This window comes from Candoia aspera, chromosome 2 (assembly GCF_035149785.1).
Source record: "Candoia aspera isolate rCanAsp1 chromosome 2, rCanAsp1.hap2, whole genome shotgun sequence".
Taxonomy (NCBI): domain Eukaryota; kingdom Metazoa; phylum Chordata; class Lepidosauria; order Squamata; family Boidae; genus Candoia; species Candoia aspera.
The window spans coordinates 216,691,446-216,709,102 of NC_086154.1; the positions used below are offsets into that span (position 1 = coordinate 216,691,446).

General features: G+C 39.4%; 1 protein-coding gene across 2 annotated transcripts; it reads left to right on the forward strand.

Annotated features, from left to right (window-relative positions):
- Positions 1–707: 707 nt before the first annotated feature.
- Positions 708–11,107, forward strand: STARD4 (StAR related lipid transfer domain containing 4). Of its 2 annotated transcripts, XM_063295342.1 has the most exons (6): positions 708–870; positions 4,392–4,509; positions 5,257–5,306; positions 6,084–6,210; positions 7,389–7,503; positions 8,587–11,107. In XM_063295342.1, exons 2-6 carry the CDS (start codon positions 4,405–4,407, stop codon positions 8,811–8,813), a joined length of 624 nt encoding a protein of 207 aa, XP_063151412.1. In that variant the 5' UTR covers positions 708–870; positions 4,392–4,404; the 3' UTR covers positions 8,814–11,107. The 2 variants fall into 2 exon arrangements, with proteins under 2 accessions (XP_063151412.1, XP_063151413.1); XM_063295343.1 differs by lacking the exon at positions 4,392–4,509.
- Positions 11,108–17,657: the final 6,550 nt, after the last annotated feature.

Sequence of the window (17,657 nt, forward strand, 5' to 3'; positions counted from 1 at the left end):
ACTCGGGTCGCGGGGAGAGTTTTCGGCTGCAATACTGCCGCCTACCCCTCTGCGCCACACGAGGCTTACATTATTAATTATTTTAATTAATTAAATTACAGATACATCACTACTAAAAAACAGAAACATTGGGAATCAGTCAGCAAATAATTGAGGCTGGTCAGATCATATGAAAGTATCTCCATAAAGGCAGGGACAATGGCCAGTAATGAAAGATGGTGGGAGATGGAACTCCAGCAACTTCTGCTCAAATTTCTAATCCCAATACTGGGGTGACTTCAATTTAGGATCTTTTTCTTTACATTCCAAAGGGAATGTCACCTGGAAGTGTTCTAGTTCTTCATGCATCGGGTCCACCTTGGAATCTATCTATCGTCTATCGTCCTTCATACCAGATTTGGTCACCATACAACACTGGCTGAGTGCCACCAAATCGTCTGCCTCACATTGGCCAGAGAACAAAAGAATCCCCTCCCTCAGCAACAGCGTTAACAATTTACAGCTCTTTTCTTTCTTCCTTCTGTCATTCTATCTTCATATTAACCAGTCACCACGCTGCATTCCGCCATCCTCAATCAACAGCCAATGAACTCAGGTCGTCTGTACCAAGATACCAGTAGGATCAAAACAAAGGGTGGGGAGGAAAATAGACTCGCTGCTATTGGTTGCGATGGAGATGGCACCTGGGTTCTGATTGGCTAGGTGAATGAGCCGGTCGACCGGGTGAGGAGATCGGAAACTAGCCTGGGAAGGGAAGCGTTTTAGCCGCGCGGAGCCGTTCGTGACTGGAAGGTTCCCATTCGCTTCATTGGGAAAGACCCCTCGTAGAGTCGAGGCTTTGCGGAGTTAACTTTCCTTTGCTTTGCCCCGGTAGGTAGGAGGAGATTGCAAGAAATATCAGAGAAGGGTGCTCTTTGCTTGAGGCACCAATCTCAGCGTGCTCGGGAGGTTTCGATACGCGAGCGTTACATCACCTGCGGAGCCTTTCTCACCGGTTGACGTAAACGACGGGCCGTGGGATTGCGCCGGCGGGTAGGGAGCCTGATCGGCCGTGACCGTTTTTAGTCCGTGCAAATTTCAGGATAGTTTGGCTTAAACGTCAGGGGCCCCTGGATCACATGAAGGCAAAACAGTGACATCCCCTCTCCCTATTGGAGGAGGAGGAGGAGAGCCGAGTTAAGCTACGGTGACTCAGGAATCCGATAGAACTTTTTCTGACAAGCAAATGGTATTAAAAGGCATAAGCTGTCCTGAGCTTGCAGCTCACGTTGTCATGTGCATAGAGGAGCTAAACTGATGTACGATTTAGATTGAGGTAATGGGGGGGGTGGGGGAAGAGTCAGGTTGGTTATGCAGATGTGCTACCAGACTCCTGGTTTTTCCCCCACTCCCCATTGACCATCTGTGGTTAGGTCTGAAGGAGTTGGGAATGTGGGAAGAGTTGTTTTAATTCAATGGAATTATTTGAAAGAGTACTTAGCTTTTGAGTTGTATCCTGCCTTTTGATTAAAATGAATGCTCTGTGTGGTAAACAACAAAAATACAACATACGATACAAAAATTAAGATGTATAATTTAAAGACCCATGCAAACATTTTGAACACTGTTGAATGAGATATACCTTGGCTGTTTTGCAAGGGCAGAAAGAGTGGGGGCTAAAAGCAACTCACCTAGGAATGTATTTCATAGTCTGGGAGCCACATCGGAGAAGGTCCTGCATCCTCATATATTATCCATTAGGCACAACAAGCACAGTGCTTACAACCTATGAAATTTTGGGAACATATGAAAATGTTTTAAGTTAGAAAATAAAATATGAAAAGTTACCAGTAAAATCAAAATTTGTATATCCTAAAATTAAGATGGAGAGACACTTTGGTTTAGTTCTTAAGGCACCAGGCTGGAAACCGGGAGACTGTGAGTTCTAGTCCCACCTTAGGCACAAAGCCAGCTGGGTGACTTTGGGCCAGTCACTCTCGTTCAGCCCTAGGAAGGAGGCAAGGGCAAATCACTTCTGAAATCATGCCAAGAAAACTGCAGAAACATGTCCAGGCAGTTGCCAGGAGTCAACACTGACTCAAAAGCCCCACAAATAAAAAAAATAAAAATATATTGTTACTACTTTATGAAATATTAAATGTAATACTTCCTGGTTTTATTGTAATGGCTTAGGAAATCCTAGTAATGACGGCACAATAAATAAACTGTTTGAAGGTAAAGAAATTACTTATTAAAAATAACTTACCTCTTTTTATTTTTGAACAGTCATAGAAATCTGACACTCAACTATACAAAGGATTGAAGTTACTTATTAAAGTACATCCACAAGACTGCAATAAACTGTAAAATGTTTATGAATGTGCATTTCTACACACTAATGTATATATGTTTTTCTTTGGTTGTTGGTACTGGGTATAATCAAAGTAAAGGCTTTTTGATATGATACTGAACAAAGTGTCTTAATTCAGTATGGACTGAACTCAGGTTGTGTAAGTGGCAGAATTTAATTCGATCTTGGACTTGAATTTGATTTTTTGCATTAAAGATAAAAATAAGTTGTATTCTTATTTTGCTTTCAAGTCTCAAATGCAAGGACCAAACGGGAGTCACAGAACAGGTTTGATATCAGCACATGTGTACCTAGTGAGAAATTAGGGACTCAGTGAGGTAAACTTCTGCCTTGCAATCATATCTAAATAAAAATGGATGCTTGAATTGAAAATATTACCATGTGCACTTGGACAAAAAAAAATAGTCCAGGCAATACCCATACAATATAACCTTAAGCATCTGGATTATTACTGCAACAAGGGGTCACAAAAATAAATGTGCCTAGGAGTCTTAATGTGGCTCTTAGGCCTTCTCCTTTGTGTGTGACAGATGTCTCTTTGAAAATAAGGACATTTTCAGAATGGCAAGTTTGTTTAGGCAACTTCCTAACTGGAATGGTAGTTCAGAATTTGCCAGCAATTTATTATATCATATATTGATTTCATATATGCTTCAACAGAATTATATCAGACAAGTATATTTTTTCTGTATACTCCATTTTATGCTCACAACAGTCTTATGAGTTGGAGTGTGATATTTCCCTAGTAAATCCATGGAAACTCTACAAGGAATCTGTGGTTTTGAGCAAAAGACATACACACACACACACAAATACATACATACAATTCTTGCCAGAAATACAGAACTGTGACTCTTCAGTCTTACTAGATGAAAATGTCAGAATAAAAGCTCTAGAACACTGGGGACCTCAAGCCAAAGTGATAGATTACCATGATCCTCTTGAGTCAAAACAAAATCAGAACAGATTTTTTGGCATACTTGAAGATAGCTCCTTCCACTTCCATCCCAAAATAAACTGTTCAAAGCATTATCACCAGAAAGCTTAGGGTAACCTGTACCAACCGAGGCTGGGAAAGAATATCCAGATGCTACTGTGTGTGTGACACAGTGGACTTGTACTCAAGAAGCTGAACAACTCATTGAACAGTATTAAGTGTGCATAAATAAGTTATTTCATTTAGAAAGTGGGGGATATGAAGTTGGTATTTACAGAAGTTGAACCTACCTATATTGTGGGAGTAATGGTCTGGCCCTGGCAATATGTTTTGTGGTGGTGGTGTTGTTGTTCCAGGTCAGAGTTGAATCCAGGTTGATATAAATAGACACAGTTCAACTCTTGTGTCATAAGTGAGAGTGGCAGTGTTTGGCTAGCTCTACCCAGCGCTCTTTGTGGCTGAGTGGGAAATTGAATTTGAATCTTTCTGTTTGCCCCTGTAGCTGCTCCATCACAGTGACTTTCAAGCAGACTATCATAATAGCTTGTAAATGTGTCATTTTTGTTATTTTTTTCCTTGATACTTTGCATCCTCATGGGTTTTTTGGCTATTTTTAGCTAATTGTCCTAAATCCCTGGAAGATTCTGTTGGTATGAGCCAGATACTTCCTTCTCTGGCTGTCTGGTTAATTGCTCACTGTTACATTGGAGGTATGCCAGAATTCTGAAGATCATAGCACTTACATTTTAGAATCCATAGTTTATCTCTGTGAACCTGGAGAACCTTTTCTAGATTAATACATCACATCTTACAGGAAACACTTCATTGCTATAGACAGTCAATGCCTTTCTCCAGATTGAGGATGATAATACTTGCAATGTATTTTGGCAGTTATTCAACTGTCGTTAGAACTATGGGGCGTTTTATTAAGGAAGTGCCTCTGCTTGGTTTAGATCTCAGGTGTCCTTTAAAATAATCATATTGTTCTGCATCTTGGAGACAAGTTAAGTTGATCATTTTATCTTGATCTTAATGCAAAACAGGAAAAGGAATAAATCTCTAGTGATTTGATTTTATTTCATTCTGTTTTTTTTTCCCCTGTAGGTAACAAAAAAGAATGGCAGACATCTCTAATGTAGATTCTTTGGCTACAAAGCTAAAAAATACAGTCATTCAGTACTATAACATTGAGGATGGTGAATGGAGAGTTGCTAGGAAAACAGTAAGTTACTGAGCTGATTTTCTTATTTTGGTGACACACCACTGTAGAGATTTGTATTATATCATATTGTGTTCGGTGACAATATTTGGTGTGATAGTTTTTGAAAAATAGAACACAATTTGATGATTCCAAGTTTCCTATGAAGTGGAAGGGACCAACCCAACCTTTGGAGAAGATGTGTTGCTGTCATCTGATAGTGATAACTTATTGGTGATACTGCTTTCACATAAACATGCTGGTCATTTTCCTGGTCTGCAATGGTCTTTAAAAATGTTTAAAATGTATTTAGTTTTTAAGTTGGATCAGTTTAAAGACATTATGTTATCAGGACACATTTAACTAATGCCTCTAAACCTAACAATTTATAGATAGTGCATGGATGTGTTGTTGAAATGTGAGACTATGATGCTGTTGATATATCCTGTAGCCAGAGTTGATGAAGAATGCTTTTGTAAATTAATCTAAACCTTTCTTTGATATGCATCTGTTTTGACTTGATCAGTGAATGAGGATGGATACACAAAGTAATAATTATTATATGTATTCTCTGTTATTTTTTTAAAGTAATGTTTCTGTACTCAGGAAGCTTTTAAGGTTTGTACATATGTGAGAAGTTCCTTCTAAGGTCCCTGTAGTCTGAAATACACTTTTTTAACATCTTAATTATATTTCACATTCTTAGATATGAGCAATCGAGATGTTTTAATAACATATTAATAGAGTAACCCATCATTTTCTTTTCTGCAGAAAGATATTACTGTTTGGCGTAAGCCATCAGAAGAATTCAGTGGGTACCTGTAAGTTGAGCTTTAATTAAAAACATTTGTACAAGATTAAACTACATGTGCATGCATGTGTGTTATCTTAATAAAAATAAATAAATGGGGAGATCTTGTGATATTAGGGCAAAAATAAAAATTGGGCACCCACCAGTACATTACTGCCATCACTATGTGGTATACCAGATCAGAAAACTGACTCCTAAGGAAGATAAGAACTACATTGAGATAGGCTGCAGCAACAGAAGCTTGCAAATCAGTCTTTTTCTCTTCCCTCCCTCTTATACCTCAGGGAGTCAGGGGGAGCCAGTCTGAGTTTTTTTTTCCCCTAATCCTTTCCTCTCTCCCTGGGCTTAACACATGCTTCCTCTATGTGTTGTCTTGATGGCTACTGGATGCCTTCTCCAAGATCATCTCCATGGCTCCTTACAATTATGTACTTGGATATCATGACCACATCATTGGATCCTAATGGTCATCAATTAGCCATGTTTGAAGCAAGTGTTCTGTGTGTGTTCCTTCAGTTGAGGGGTAGAGACACATCCAGATTGGTTTTGCTGCTCTATAAGTGCAATACACTAAAGTACATGGCACAGTATTATAATCCAGTCCTGAGGAACCAGTCATTATTTTTGTATGTATAGCTCCACTCTTTTAAATGCTTATTTCTGCGTAAACATTTGGAAGAGTTACACTCTTAATACAGAGGCTGATTGGTTTTTCAACTATTTCTAAAATATCCTGATTAGAAGCTTTAACAGTTCTAAACCCTCTTCTGTTAAATCTGGTCTCTAGCTACAAAACACAAGGTATTGTGGAAGATGTTACCAACAGAATAATAGATCACATACGTCCTGGACCTTATCGGCTCCACTGGGACAGCCTGATGACCACAATGGACATTGTTGAAAAGTATCAAGAGGTAATGCCTGGGCCATATTTCACATACTCACACATTTAGGGTTTCCATTTATAGGGCATAGGTATCAGGGTTTTGATTAGCAAATGTAAGATGCATGAAAGATGTTGTAAATTTAACAATCAGTAAGAAATTAATCTGTGTGTATGCTTTGGTGTGGGTTTTTTTTTGGTCTGTAAGTGACATTCTTACTTATTACTGAGTTGGGAAACTCAGTAGAGCTAGCTAACACATCTGAAATCTGCCCATCCCTGCTCTAAGGTGCTTTATTGGGCCAGATCTGAAGAAATGAGGAAAGTAATTCTTTCAGAAGTCATAGTTGCATGGCACTCTAATTTAGATCTCTACCAGTTAAAGGGCAGGTACAGCCTTTTCTCCCAAACTATTTTCTCCCAGTACTGCACTTTATGCTGGCTAAATATAATTTTCCCGATCCTGTAAAGATTTCTGTGGGCTTAGGTCGATGTTAATACAGCTAGTCCTCGCTTAATGACAGAAACTGGGAATTTCCATCACTAAGTGATGCGGTCATAAAGTGCAATGTCACTTGACTGCACCACTTAGTGATGGCAGTCCCAGCAGTCCCTGCTTACCATTGTTATGCAAATCACCATGGGTCATTAACTGAGAACCTCATGTGACCGCAACTTCCGACTTCCTGCCATTCCTTTCTGCTCCATTGACTTTGTTTGCGGGAAGCCGGTAGAGAAGGTCACAAATTGTGATTATGTGACCTCAGGTTGCTGCAACAGTCAGAAATCCGGGCTGGTTGCCGAATGCCCAGATTGTGATCAAGTGACTGCTGGGGTGCTGCAACAACCGGAACTTCAAGGACCAGTTGTAAGTACCACTCATTCAGCGCTGTTGTAAATTCAAACTGTTGCTGAAGGAGTGGTTGTTAACCAAGGGCCACCTGTATATGCATAGCATTTTAAAGAACGGACTGTATACACATACAGACTGGGTTCAAACATCATGCTAAAAAAGGTTTGCTTAGCTATGGTTTGTTGAATAAGTTACAATTAGTTTGGTTCATTCAACACCCTAAGCCAGGAAAGCCATTACATCTCAGTGCGGTATATGAACCCTGCCACTATCTCTAGGACTTCTAATATTGATTCAAAAATTTGCTTAAATCGAATCAATCATCCATAAAGTACCATTTTATGATCACTTTGCAGAATTGCTGTGTAATGCGTTATACCACAGCTGGTCAAATACTGAACATCATTGCACCAAGAGAGTTCATTGACTTCTCTTGCACAACCAACTATGAAGATGGGCTGCTATCATGTGGTAAATTCTCATTAATCATCTTTTATCTTCTAATCCAGTTTTGTAAGAGCAGTCTAAAATTTTTGAAATCCCCTTTGTTTTGTTTTGGGTTGTTTACAATACCAAACAGCTTATTTTAAGCAAGAGGGATGTCTTGGAGTAGGATTTCTTCAGATAAACAGGAACAACCCTTGTTCCAAGCTCAAGACACTTTTGCTTACAACTGGGCTAGGCATATCTCATATATACATGATTCCCTTCAGTTTTACAGCATGATCTGAAATGTGCAAATGCAGTTTCTGCATCCAGTATACTCATGCTGTGCTGAGTTTTTAGAGTACACATTTCTTGCATGAAAGAATCTGTGGGATGTTTATATCACAAATTCACATGGAATGGATGACATGGGTCTGAATTTTATTGATTATATCAAAGAATACCTAGTCAATTAAAACATTTTTCTGTCTGAAAGATGAATTTAGTATGCTTGTGATAAATGAAGTATAAAAATAAGGAGAAAATGCTTAAGCATTATGATTGTTAATTCACTGGAAAGAAACAGTCTTTTAAAGTCAAGTCTCAAAGGCAGACAAAAGCAGGGGCAGCTTGACATTTTTTAAAATTATTTTATTCTTGATTATGTAATCAACAGAAAAAAGTTGAATAAGTAAAATATCATTAAATAATCAGCATAACACACTCGTAGTAACTTTAGGCATGCATAAATGCTTCTGCGTATGCTGCTGATTTCCTTATTTCATATGGCTGAATAGAGACTCTCCTGCTGAATGAGGTGATGGTTAAAGTCTGGGGTTTGGATAGTCACTTCCTTTAAAGTAATATTTTACTCTCATTTGTACAAATACTCTGAATAGAAATACTGAGCTTCGATGTTTAAAACAGTTGCATGTCTCCTTGGAATTATGTTTATGTGCCTAAAATTAATATATTTTCACGTCCCTTTATTTTATGTTTGTTTATTTTACATGCTTTTTTATTATGCATTTTTAAAATATTTGTTCATTCAGTTAAAAAGCCATTTTGAAAATAAATGTGTTCCTCTAGGTCCTGATATAATTGCTGCTGCTGTTGTTGTTAAAATAGGTTATAGCCTGGATTATGGTGAAGTAAGGCCAAGTTTTGTTCGAGGATTTAACCACCCCTGTGGCTGGTTCTGCTTTCCACTCACGGACAATCCAAGACATAGTCTTTTAGTTGGCTTTATCCAGACGGACCTGCGTGGGATGCTCCCGCAATCAGTAGTAGACACGGCTATGGCTGGTACACTGATTAATTTTTATTCTGATCTTAGGAAAGCTCTGAAGGCATAATCAGTGCAACTACAACTTCTCTGTATCACTCCTAACCCTTTTCTGCTGCACACAGTATACTTTTTAAAATTAAGGTATGTTGGAAATTTCTCAATGAAGACCTGTAGTTTTCCTTACGAGGTGCAGTAGTTTCATTTGCACTGATCAATATATTTAATTTGAAGACCCTCAGTGAATTCAATTGAGATGATTGTTCTAAAAAAGTAATATCCATGTTTATGCTCGAAAAAAGCACATGCCCTAATTTTAAGACCCGAGTTGTGTTAATTACTTTGTTCTCTAGAACACAGAACTTTTTATAGCACAGTTGTGGAAAGTATTTTATCAGGGCATTAGTTTCAAGGATTTGATTTCCTAACAGCATGTTAGGAAACCAGCAACAGTATATTTGTGTTGGGGAACTTCTTTCCCATTGCCTTCCACCCATCTCTAGGACCCAGTTGTGCCAGGGCTCTCATTCAAGCCTCCATGGCTCAAAGCCTTGTCCCCCTTAATGCACTGAGTGATGCGAGCACAAATATACTGTTGCCATCATTCTGAATGCATGATGAGCTCTATTTTTATAGAATTAAGAAGTCTGCAGTTTCACAGTAAGGCACTTAGGTTAAGTTCACATACTTAGAGCTAGCTGGACAATATATTGGTCCTGTGAAATGGCACACACTTCGGTGCAGCAGAATTGATATCTTTTGGAGCTCTTCTTGCCAGATTGGTAATACTCTGTGCACACACATACCTAGTTTTGGAAATCCTATTGCTACGTAGCATGCATCATCTGGGTGTCAGATGCATATTCTACTTACAGTGCAGTGAGAATAGAAATTGCACTTCTAGTCATTGCCTTGAGGGGCATTATAACTGAATTGTGGTATAAGCAATGAAACCTGGTACTGCAAAAACTGAGTGACTTCAAACATTTTTGAGGACTTACTTGATGCTTACTTGAGAATTGTAGATGGTTTCTATAATTTAAAGCCTGACTTTTTAAGATACCTTCTTCACTTAATATTATTTCAGTGGAAAACTATATGGGTTGTAGGAACATGAAATGCATGTAGTCAAATTATGAAATTATGTAGTCAAATTATACATTGTAGGAAGACTAACTGAGGCCATATTAAGAGTATCCATTTTGGGGGCACACAACTTTACAGTGGCAGAGGAGATGGCAATGTTTTGAGTAAGAGAAAAAATGAAAAGGATTATTTACTTGGCTTTTGATTTTGTTCTAGAACTACCTGAGAATGTAAATCTGGGTTGCTAAAATGTAGGCTCATAGCTGGGAGACTGAAATTGCCATAATTGCTTTACCTCAGCTTCTACTTGTTCCATCTTGAATAGAACAAAATATCCTGATTTTTAAAGAGCTTCCACATGATCCAGATTTCATTCAGCACTTACCCAAGATGCTGCTGCAGGTGTGATCATGTATGAAGCCAGTCAGGATTCACCACAGAGCTTGTTCCAAGTCAAAGAACAGAAGCATGGGTTGTAGGAAATGAACTATCTAAACTTTTTATTTTGGCCTTGGCAGCTTCAACCCCCATACTATTAGCTGATGTCCAAGAACGAATCTAATCCTATATGCTAAGCAGAGGTGTTATAAGTCACCTACTTCGTAATGTACATTCTAAACATTTGCTGTGAGAAAAATTCAGAAAATATGTGTGTTTGTGTGTTAAGAAAGAATTAGAGCAGTATGTTGTTAAACCTCTTATGCTATAACTTGAACTTTCTGAAGTTGTTGTGGCTTAATGGACAGTTTGGAAACTGTGTAGGAGACCTCAGCACTGAAAATGTGCTTGTTAGCTGATATATCTTTTCATTAAGATTAACTAATTGCAGTTCTTAATTTTGCCTTGCAAGTATGAGAAAGAATATCAGTGACGCTACTGGCACAATTCAGAAGGTACTCAAAATATTCACACCAATTCTAAATCACAGAACTGACTCCGTAACGGTGGCTCAAAGCACTGCAAATTACAGTCATGACACTTGTAGCACTTCTATAGTGTTGGTTTACATGCACTGGTGACATTTGTGGTCTTGTAGAGGAAAATTAATCAGCAGCATGAGGTAGTGCTACATTTTCTCAAGCAACTGTGGATCTGTGTGTAAGAATCTGCTGTTGCATTATCACGAAGAACAGTTGTAAGGGCTATATTCACATACTGTGTGGAATAAATGATAATATTAATGACCTATCCCCATGAACTTGTTTTAACTATCATTTAAATAGACAATTCACCTTGCTTTTCTGTTCTGAAGTAGTTGATTTGTATTTGTTTCCCTGGGGTATATTTTTTTTAGGAAAGGGACATTATATATTTGCAATATTTGGTAGCAAAACAAATGCCTAATAAATGATGCCTAAGCTCAGGAAATGTTATGAATAGCATGCCCATTTTCAAAATGGTAATGTTGCCTGAAGTTACATGCATGATTAATTGCTTTCAGGATGAATCTAGAAATTTAATCTGAGTGAATTGTGAATAGTTGACAAAATTAATTTATTAAATGCATGCAGGCCATTGTGTCTGTGTAACATAGTTATTCAAGCCAAAATGCAGAATCTTAGATTTGTCTAGAGGATGCTTATAAAAATGCACATACTGTAGCGCCTAGTGTTTGCTCCAGTACCTCTAAAATAGAATTAAAATCCATTACAGATTTCTAGATTTCTCTTCCCAGTTAGCACCATTAAACATAGTGAGGTGTACTACTCAGAAACCATGGATCAGATTGTAGCTAAAAGACTTGAGCACACTTGCATTGGAGTTTTCTTTTTAAAGGACTGAATGCATAGTTAATATATGCTCATATATATTTTACATTGTTGTTGTTGTTTATTCATTTAGTTGCTTCCCACTCTTCGTGACTTCATGGACCAGCCCATGCCAGAGCTTCCTGTCGGTCGTCAACACCCCCAGCTCCCCCAGGGATGAGTCCGTCACCTCTAGAATATCATCCATCCACCTTGCCCTTGGCCAGCCCCTCTTCCTTTTGCCTTCCACTCTCCCTAGCATCAGCATCTTCTCCAGGGTGTCCTGTCCTCTCATTGTGTGGCCAAAGTATTTCAGTTTTGCCTTTCATATCATTCCCTCAAGTGAGCAGTCTGGCTTTATTTCCTGGAGTATGGACTGGTTTGATCTTCTTGCACTCCAAGGCACTCTCAGAATTTTCCTCCAACACCACAGTTCAAAAGCATCGATCTTCCTTCTCTCAGCCTTCCTTATGGTCCAGCTCTCGCAGCCATATGTTACTACGGGGAACACCATTGCTTTAACTATGCGGACCTTTGTTGTCAGTGTGATGTCTCTGCTCTTAACTATTTTATCGAGATTGGTCATTGCTCTTCTCCCAAGGATTAAGCATCTTCTGATTTCCTGACTGCAGTCAGCATCTGCAGTAATCTTCGCACCTAGAAATACAAAGTCTTTCACTGCTTCTACATTTTCTCCCTCTATTTGCCAGTTATCAATCAAGCTTGTTGCCATAATCTTGGTTTTTTTCAGGTTTAGCTGCAAGCCAGCTTTTGCACTTTCTTCTTTCACCTTCATCATAAGGCTCCTCAGTTCCTCTTCACTTTCAGCCATCAAAGTGGTATCATCTGCATATCTGAGATTGTTAATGTTTCTTCCAGCAATTTTAACTCCAGCCTTGGATTCCTCAAGCCCAGCAGGTCGCATGATGTGTTCTGCATACAAGTTGAATAGGTAGGGTGAGAGTATACAGCCCTGCCGTATTCCTTTCCCAATCTTAAACCAGTCCGTTGTTCTGCGGTCTGTTCTTACTGTTGCTACTTGGTCGTTATACAGATTCTTCAGGAAGCATACAAGATGACTTGGTATCCCCATACCACTAAGAACTTGCCACAATTTGTGATGGTCCACACAGTCAAAGGCTTTAGAATAGTCAATAAAACAGAAATAGATGTTTTTCTGAAACTCCCTGGCTTTTTCCATTATCCAGCGGATATTGGCAATTTGGTCCCTAGTTCCTCTGCCTTTTCTAAACCCAGCTTGTACATCTGGCCATTCTTGCTCCATGAATTGCTGAAGTCTTCCTTGCAGGATCTTGAGAATTACCTTACTGGCATGTGAAATGAGTGCCACTGTTTGATAGTTTGAACATTCTTTAGTGTTTCCCTTTTTTGGTATGGGGATATAAGTTGATTTTTTCCAATCTGATGACCATTCTTGTGTTTTCCAAATTTGCTGGCATATAGCATGCATTACCTTGACAGCATCATCTTGCAAGATTTTGAACAGTTCAGCTGGGATGCTGTCGTCTCCTGCTGCCTTGTTATTAGCAATGCTTCTTAAGGCCCATTCAACCTCACTCTTCAGGATGTCTGGCTCTAGCTCACTGATCACACCGTCAAAGCTATCCCTGATATTGTTATCCTTCCTATACAGGTCTTCTGTATATTCTTGCCACCTTTTCTTGATTTCTTCTTCTTCTGTTAGGTCCTTGCCATCTTTGTTTTTGATCATACCCATTTTGGCCTGGAATTTACCTCCGATGTTTCTAATTTTCTGGAAGAGGTCTCTTGTCCTTCCTATTCTATTGTCTTCTTCCACTTCCACGCATTGCTTGTTTAAAAATAATTCCTTATCTCTTCTGGCTAACCTCTGGAATTTTGCATTTAATTGGGCATATCTCCCCCTGTCACTGTTGCCTTTTGCTTTCCTTCTTTCTTGGGCTATTTCTAGTGTCTCAGCAGACAGCCATTTTGCCTTCTTGGTGTTCTCTTTCTTTGGGATGTATTTTGTTGCCACCTCCTGAACAATGTTGCGAACCTCTGTCCATAGTTCTTCCGGGACCCTATCTACTAAGTCCAGTCCCTTAAATCGATTCCTCACCTCCACTGCATATTCCTTAGGAATATTAGTGAGCTCATATCTAGCCGATCTGTGGGTCTTCCCTAATCTCTTTAGTCTGATCCTAAATTGTGCAAGGAGAAGTTCATGATCTGAACTACAGTCAGCTCCAGGTCTTGTTTTTACCAACTGTATAGATGTCCGCCACCTTTGGCTGCAAAGGATGTAGTCAATCTGATTTCGGTGTTGTCCATCTGGTGAAGTCCATGTATAAAGCCGTCTCTTAGGTTGTTGGAAGAGAGTCTTTGTTATGCAGAGTGAATTGTCTTGGCAAAATCCTATCAGCCTATGTCCTGCTTCGTTTTGTTCTCCCAGGCCATGCTTACCTGTAATTCCAGGTGTCATTTGACTGCCCACCTTAGCATTCCAGTCTCCCGTGATGAAAATAACATCTCTTTTAGGCGTGTTGTCCAGTAGGTGCTGCAAATCCTCATAGAACTGCTCTACTTCAGCTTCTTCAGCATCTGTGGTTGGGGCATATATTTGGATCACTGTGATGTTAGATGGCTTGCCCTGAATTCGAATTGAGATCATTCTATTGTTTTTTGGATTGTATCCAAGCACTGCTTTAGCCACTTTACTATTAATTATGAAGGCTACTCCATTTCTTCTGTAGTCCTCTTGTCCACAGTAGTAGATGTGGTGGTCATTTGATGTGAAGTGGCCCATTCCAGTCCATTTCAGTTCACTGACACCCAAAATGTTTATCTTTAATCTTGACATCTCACCAATAACCACATCCAATTTGCCCTGGCTCATAGATCTTACATTCCAGGTTCCAATGGTGTGTTGATCCTTAGAACATCGGATTCGCCGTTCACCACCAGCACCGTCGGCCGCTAGCTGTCCTTTTGGCTTTGAGCTAGCCGCGTCATCACCTCTGGGGCTAGTTGAACTCATCCTCTGTTCCTCCCCAGTAGCATTTTGACCATCTTCCGACCTGGGGGTCTCATCTTCCGATGGTATACCGACATATCTCTGGTTGTACTGATCCATTTAGTTTTCACGGCAAGAATACTGGGGTGGGTTGCCATCACCTTCCCCAGGGATTGCATTATTCTGACCTCTCTGTCATGACCTTCCCGTCTTGGGTGGCCCTTCACGGTTTAGCTCATGGCATCGAGGTGCTCAAGCTCCAGCACCATGACAAGGTAACGATCCTTTGCTGAAGATATTTTACGTACTCTTTACTAATCTAGACCTAAGAGTTTGGTTTCAGAATGCTTCTCTTTTATGAGGAGGGGATGGGAGGGGTGTCCAGATGTTAAAATCCTCCCATGCTTTCCCACTATAGTACTTATGTTTTGTTTTGTTTTTGCCAAGGGAATCCATCTTTTTATTGGTAGCATTAAGAGCCATCACTTTGGAAGCATCTCATTACTGCACCATTTCTTTTCTCCCTTAAAGGGTCATCTGTCATTGGCAACAAAATAATGGAATGGATGTAAACACAGTTGCTAAAGCGCTGAGCGAGTAGATGGCTCTCCAGATTCAGTTAGTAAAATCAGTTACTATTCAGCGTGATTTAGGAATGTGTTGTTATAACTGGATGGTACCCAGGTTTCAATGTTTTTTTCAGGAGTAACATTATAAAAGTAAGAAATCAAACAGTGCTTTCTCATGATTCTGTTCTCTGCTTAGGAAGAATTCAGCTAACATTTGGCAGAATATAATCCCAACTGGTATTTCTATAGATCTGAATTTTTGGTCAGTTTGTTTTGGTTACTTAATAGCTGTTTGGAAATCACTTGCAGGCTCAAGTGAGAATTCCATTTAAGGTAAAGGGAAAAAAAATCTAGATGTAAGTTCCGTGAGTCATGCTGGCCACATGACCCGGAAGTGTCCTATGGACAACGCCGGCTCCAAGGCTTTGAAACAGAGATGAGCACCGCCCCCTAGAGTCGGACACGACTGGACTTTACGTCAAGGGAAACCTTTACCTTTACTTTACTAAGGAGGATGCTTGTAGAATAAGAAGAAATGCAAATTGTAGCACGTTGCTGTTCTGTATTGTAACTAATAGATTATTTATATTTATGTATTAAAGTATTTCAATGAAAATTGTTTTGTGTGTTCTTTAAAAGCTGAACAAATAGATTGGTTTATCTAATCATATATACATACCAAATTGCCTAAATCGGTTCATGTCATTGGTTCATTTACTCCAGCATTTATCATTCTGACAATAACACCGTAAGAATGAGAAAAAAAGATGTGATATGATCAAACTTTTATTGTATCCTCCTTTTTATCTGTTATTTTGGCATTTTATCTAAGAGCTTTTGTTTTGTCTAGAAAGCCTCCTTGTCTCCAACCCTTTCATTCTGCTTTAATGCCAAAGCTTTATTCATTCTAGGAGTCTTCCCTTTACTTTCTATGTGTACTTCAGTTATAGAATATACTTTTTACACATGCCTTGGTAGCAGCTACTTCCTGCTATAGCATCTTTGTTTTTAAATTAAACTTTGTTTTAAATGCCCAGAGTCATTACAATACGAGATGGGCGATGAAGAAATATGAAAGACAAATAAATAAATCTTTCTGGGGCTGCAGACTGACATTTAACCCCCTGGTAGATATGATAAGAAATATGAAAGAAATAATGAAGGAAATACAAATTCAGCAAAGATTGCAATTTTCTTCATAGTAGCAAGTTACAGATGTGCACCATCTTTATTAAAGCCCCACAAAGTTATTTAATCTAGTGCTGGAGCCCAGGCAAGTCCATCAGTCCTGAATCTTCTCATACATGGAACACAGCCCCAGGCTCCTCACAAGAACACAAAAGCACTCCAGAGCTCCTCTAATCATTGAATATTGCCAATATTGAGATATTCACTTTGTCACTACACTTTTACCCTTTTTTTAACAGACAATTCTTTCTTTAAAGCTAATGCTGACAGGATTCTCATAAGCTTTACGCACACACATTTGATCTAACAAAATGGTGGACAGAAATCCCCAATTTACTTCTTTATTTTCACATAGTACTTGCAAAACTGTTTACACGTTTCAGAATCCAACCACTTCCTGGATGACATTCTTCAGCTGAAAGAACCTGGAGCATGCCAAACCTGTCAGGTCAAATCAGCCAGGCAGACACCACAGGATATACGCAGTTCCTCAAATAACCAGGCCCTATGCCATATAGGGCTTTATAAGTCACAACTAACACCTTGAATTACACCTAGAAGTAAACTGACAACTAAGCATCTCAGAGCAGAAGTGTCACATAATCATGCAGACTTCATAATAATGCAAATCATGCCTATAACTGCCCACATCACTGAATTCTGGACCAGTTGAAGCTTCCAAGTGGTCTTCAAGGATAACCCCATGTAGAATGTGTTACAATAGTCAAGCTGTGAGGTAACTATGGCATGAGTAACTGATTGAAGGGCTTCCTGATCCATGAAAGGGGTGCACCATATGAAGTTGTGCAAAGGCCTTCTTGGCCACAGCTGCCATCTGCTCATCAAGCAGGAGCTGTGAATCCATGAAGACTCCCAGATTGTGCACCACTGTTGAATGGGGAAGCACAACCCATCCAAGGTCAAAGAAGGCACCTGATAGCCCAATACCCACAGCCACTTGGTCTTGGTAGGATTGAGTTGGAGACAGTTCCTCCCCATCCAGACCCACACAGGCAGAGACAGAACCTCAACAACCTCACTTGTCAGCCTGGGGTTAAACATTTAATTTGGTATCATTAGTGTACTGATGATACCGAACCCCAAACTAGCATATGACCTCACCTAGCAATTTCATGTAGATGATGGATAGGAGGGGAGAAAGTCAAGCCCTGTGTGGCACCTGACAGAGGAAAGGACTAGGATGTGACCTCCTCCTCCAATCAACACCAACTGGAACTGGCCCTGAACGAAGAGAGCCACCATAACATTTCCCTCTGTTGCTCATCTTTTCAATCAAGGCTTAGTCAAAGAGATAAATCAGTTCACTT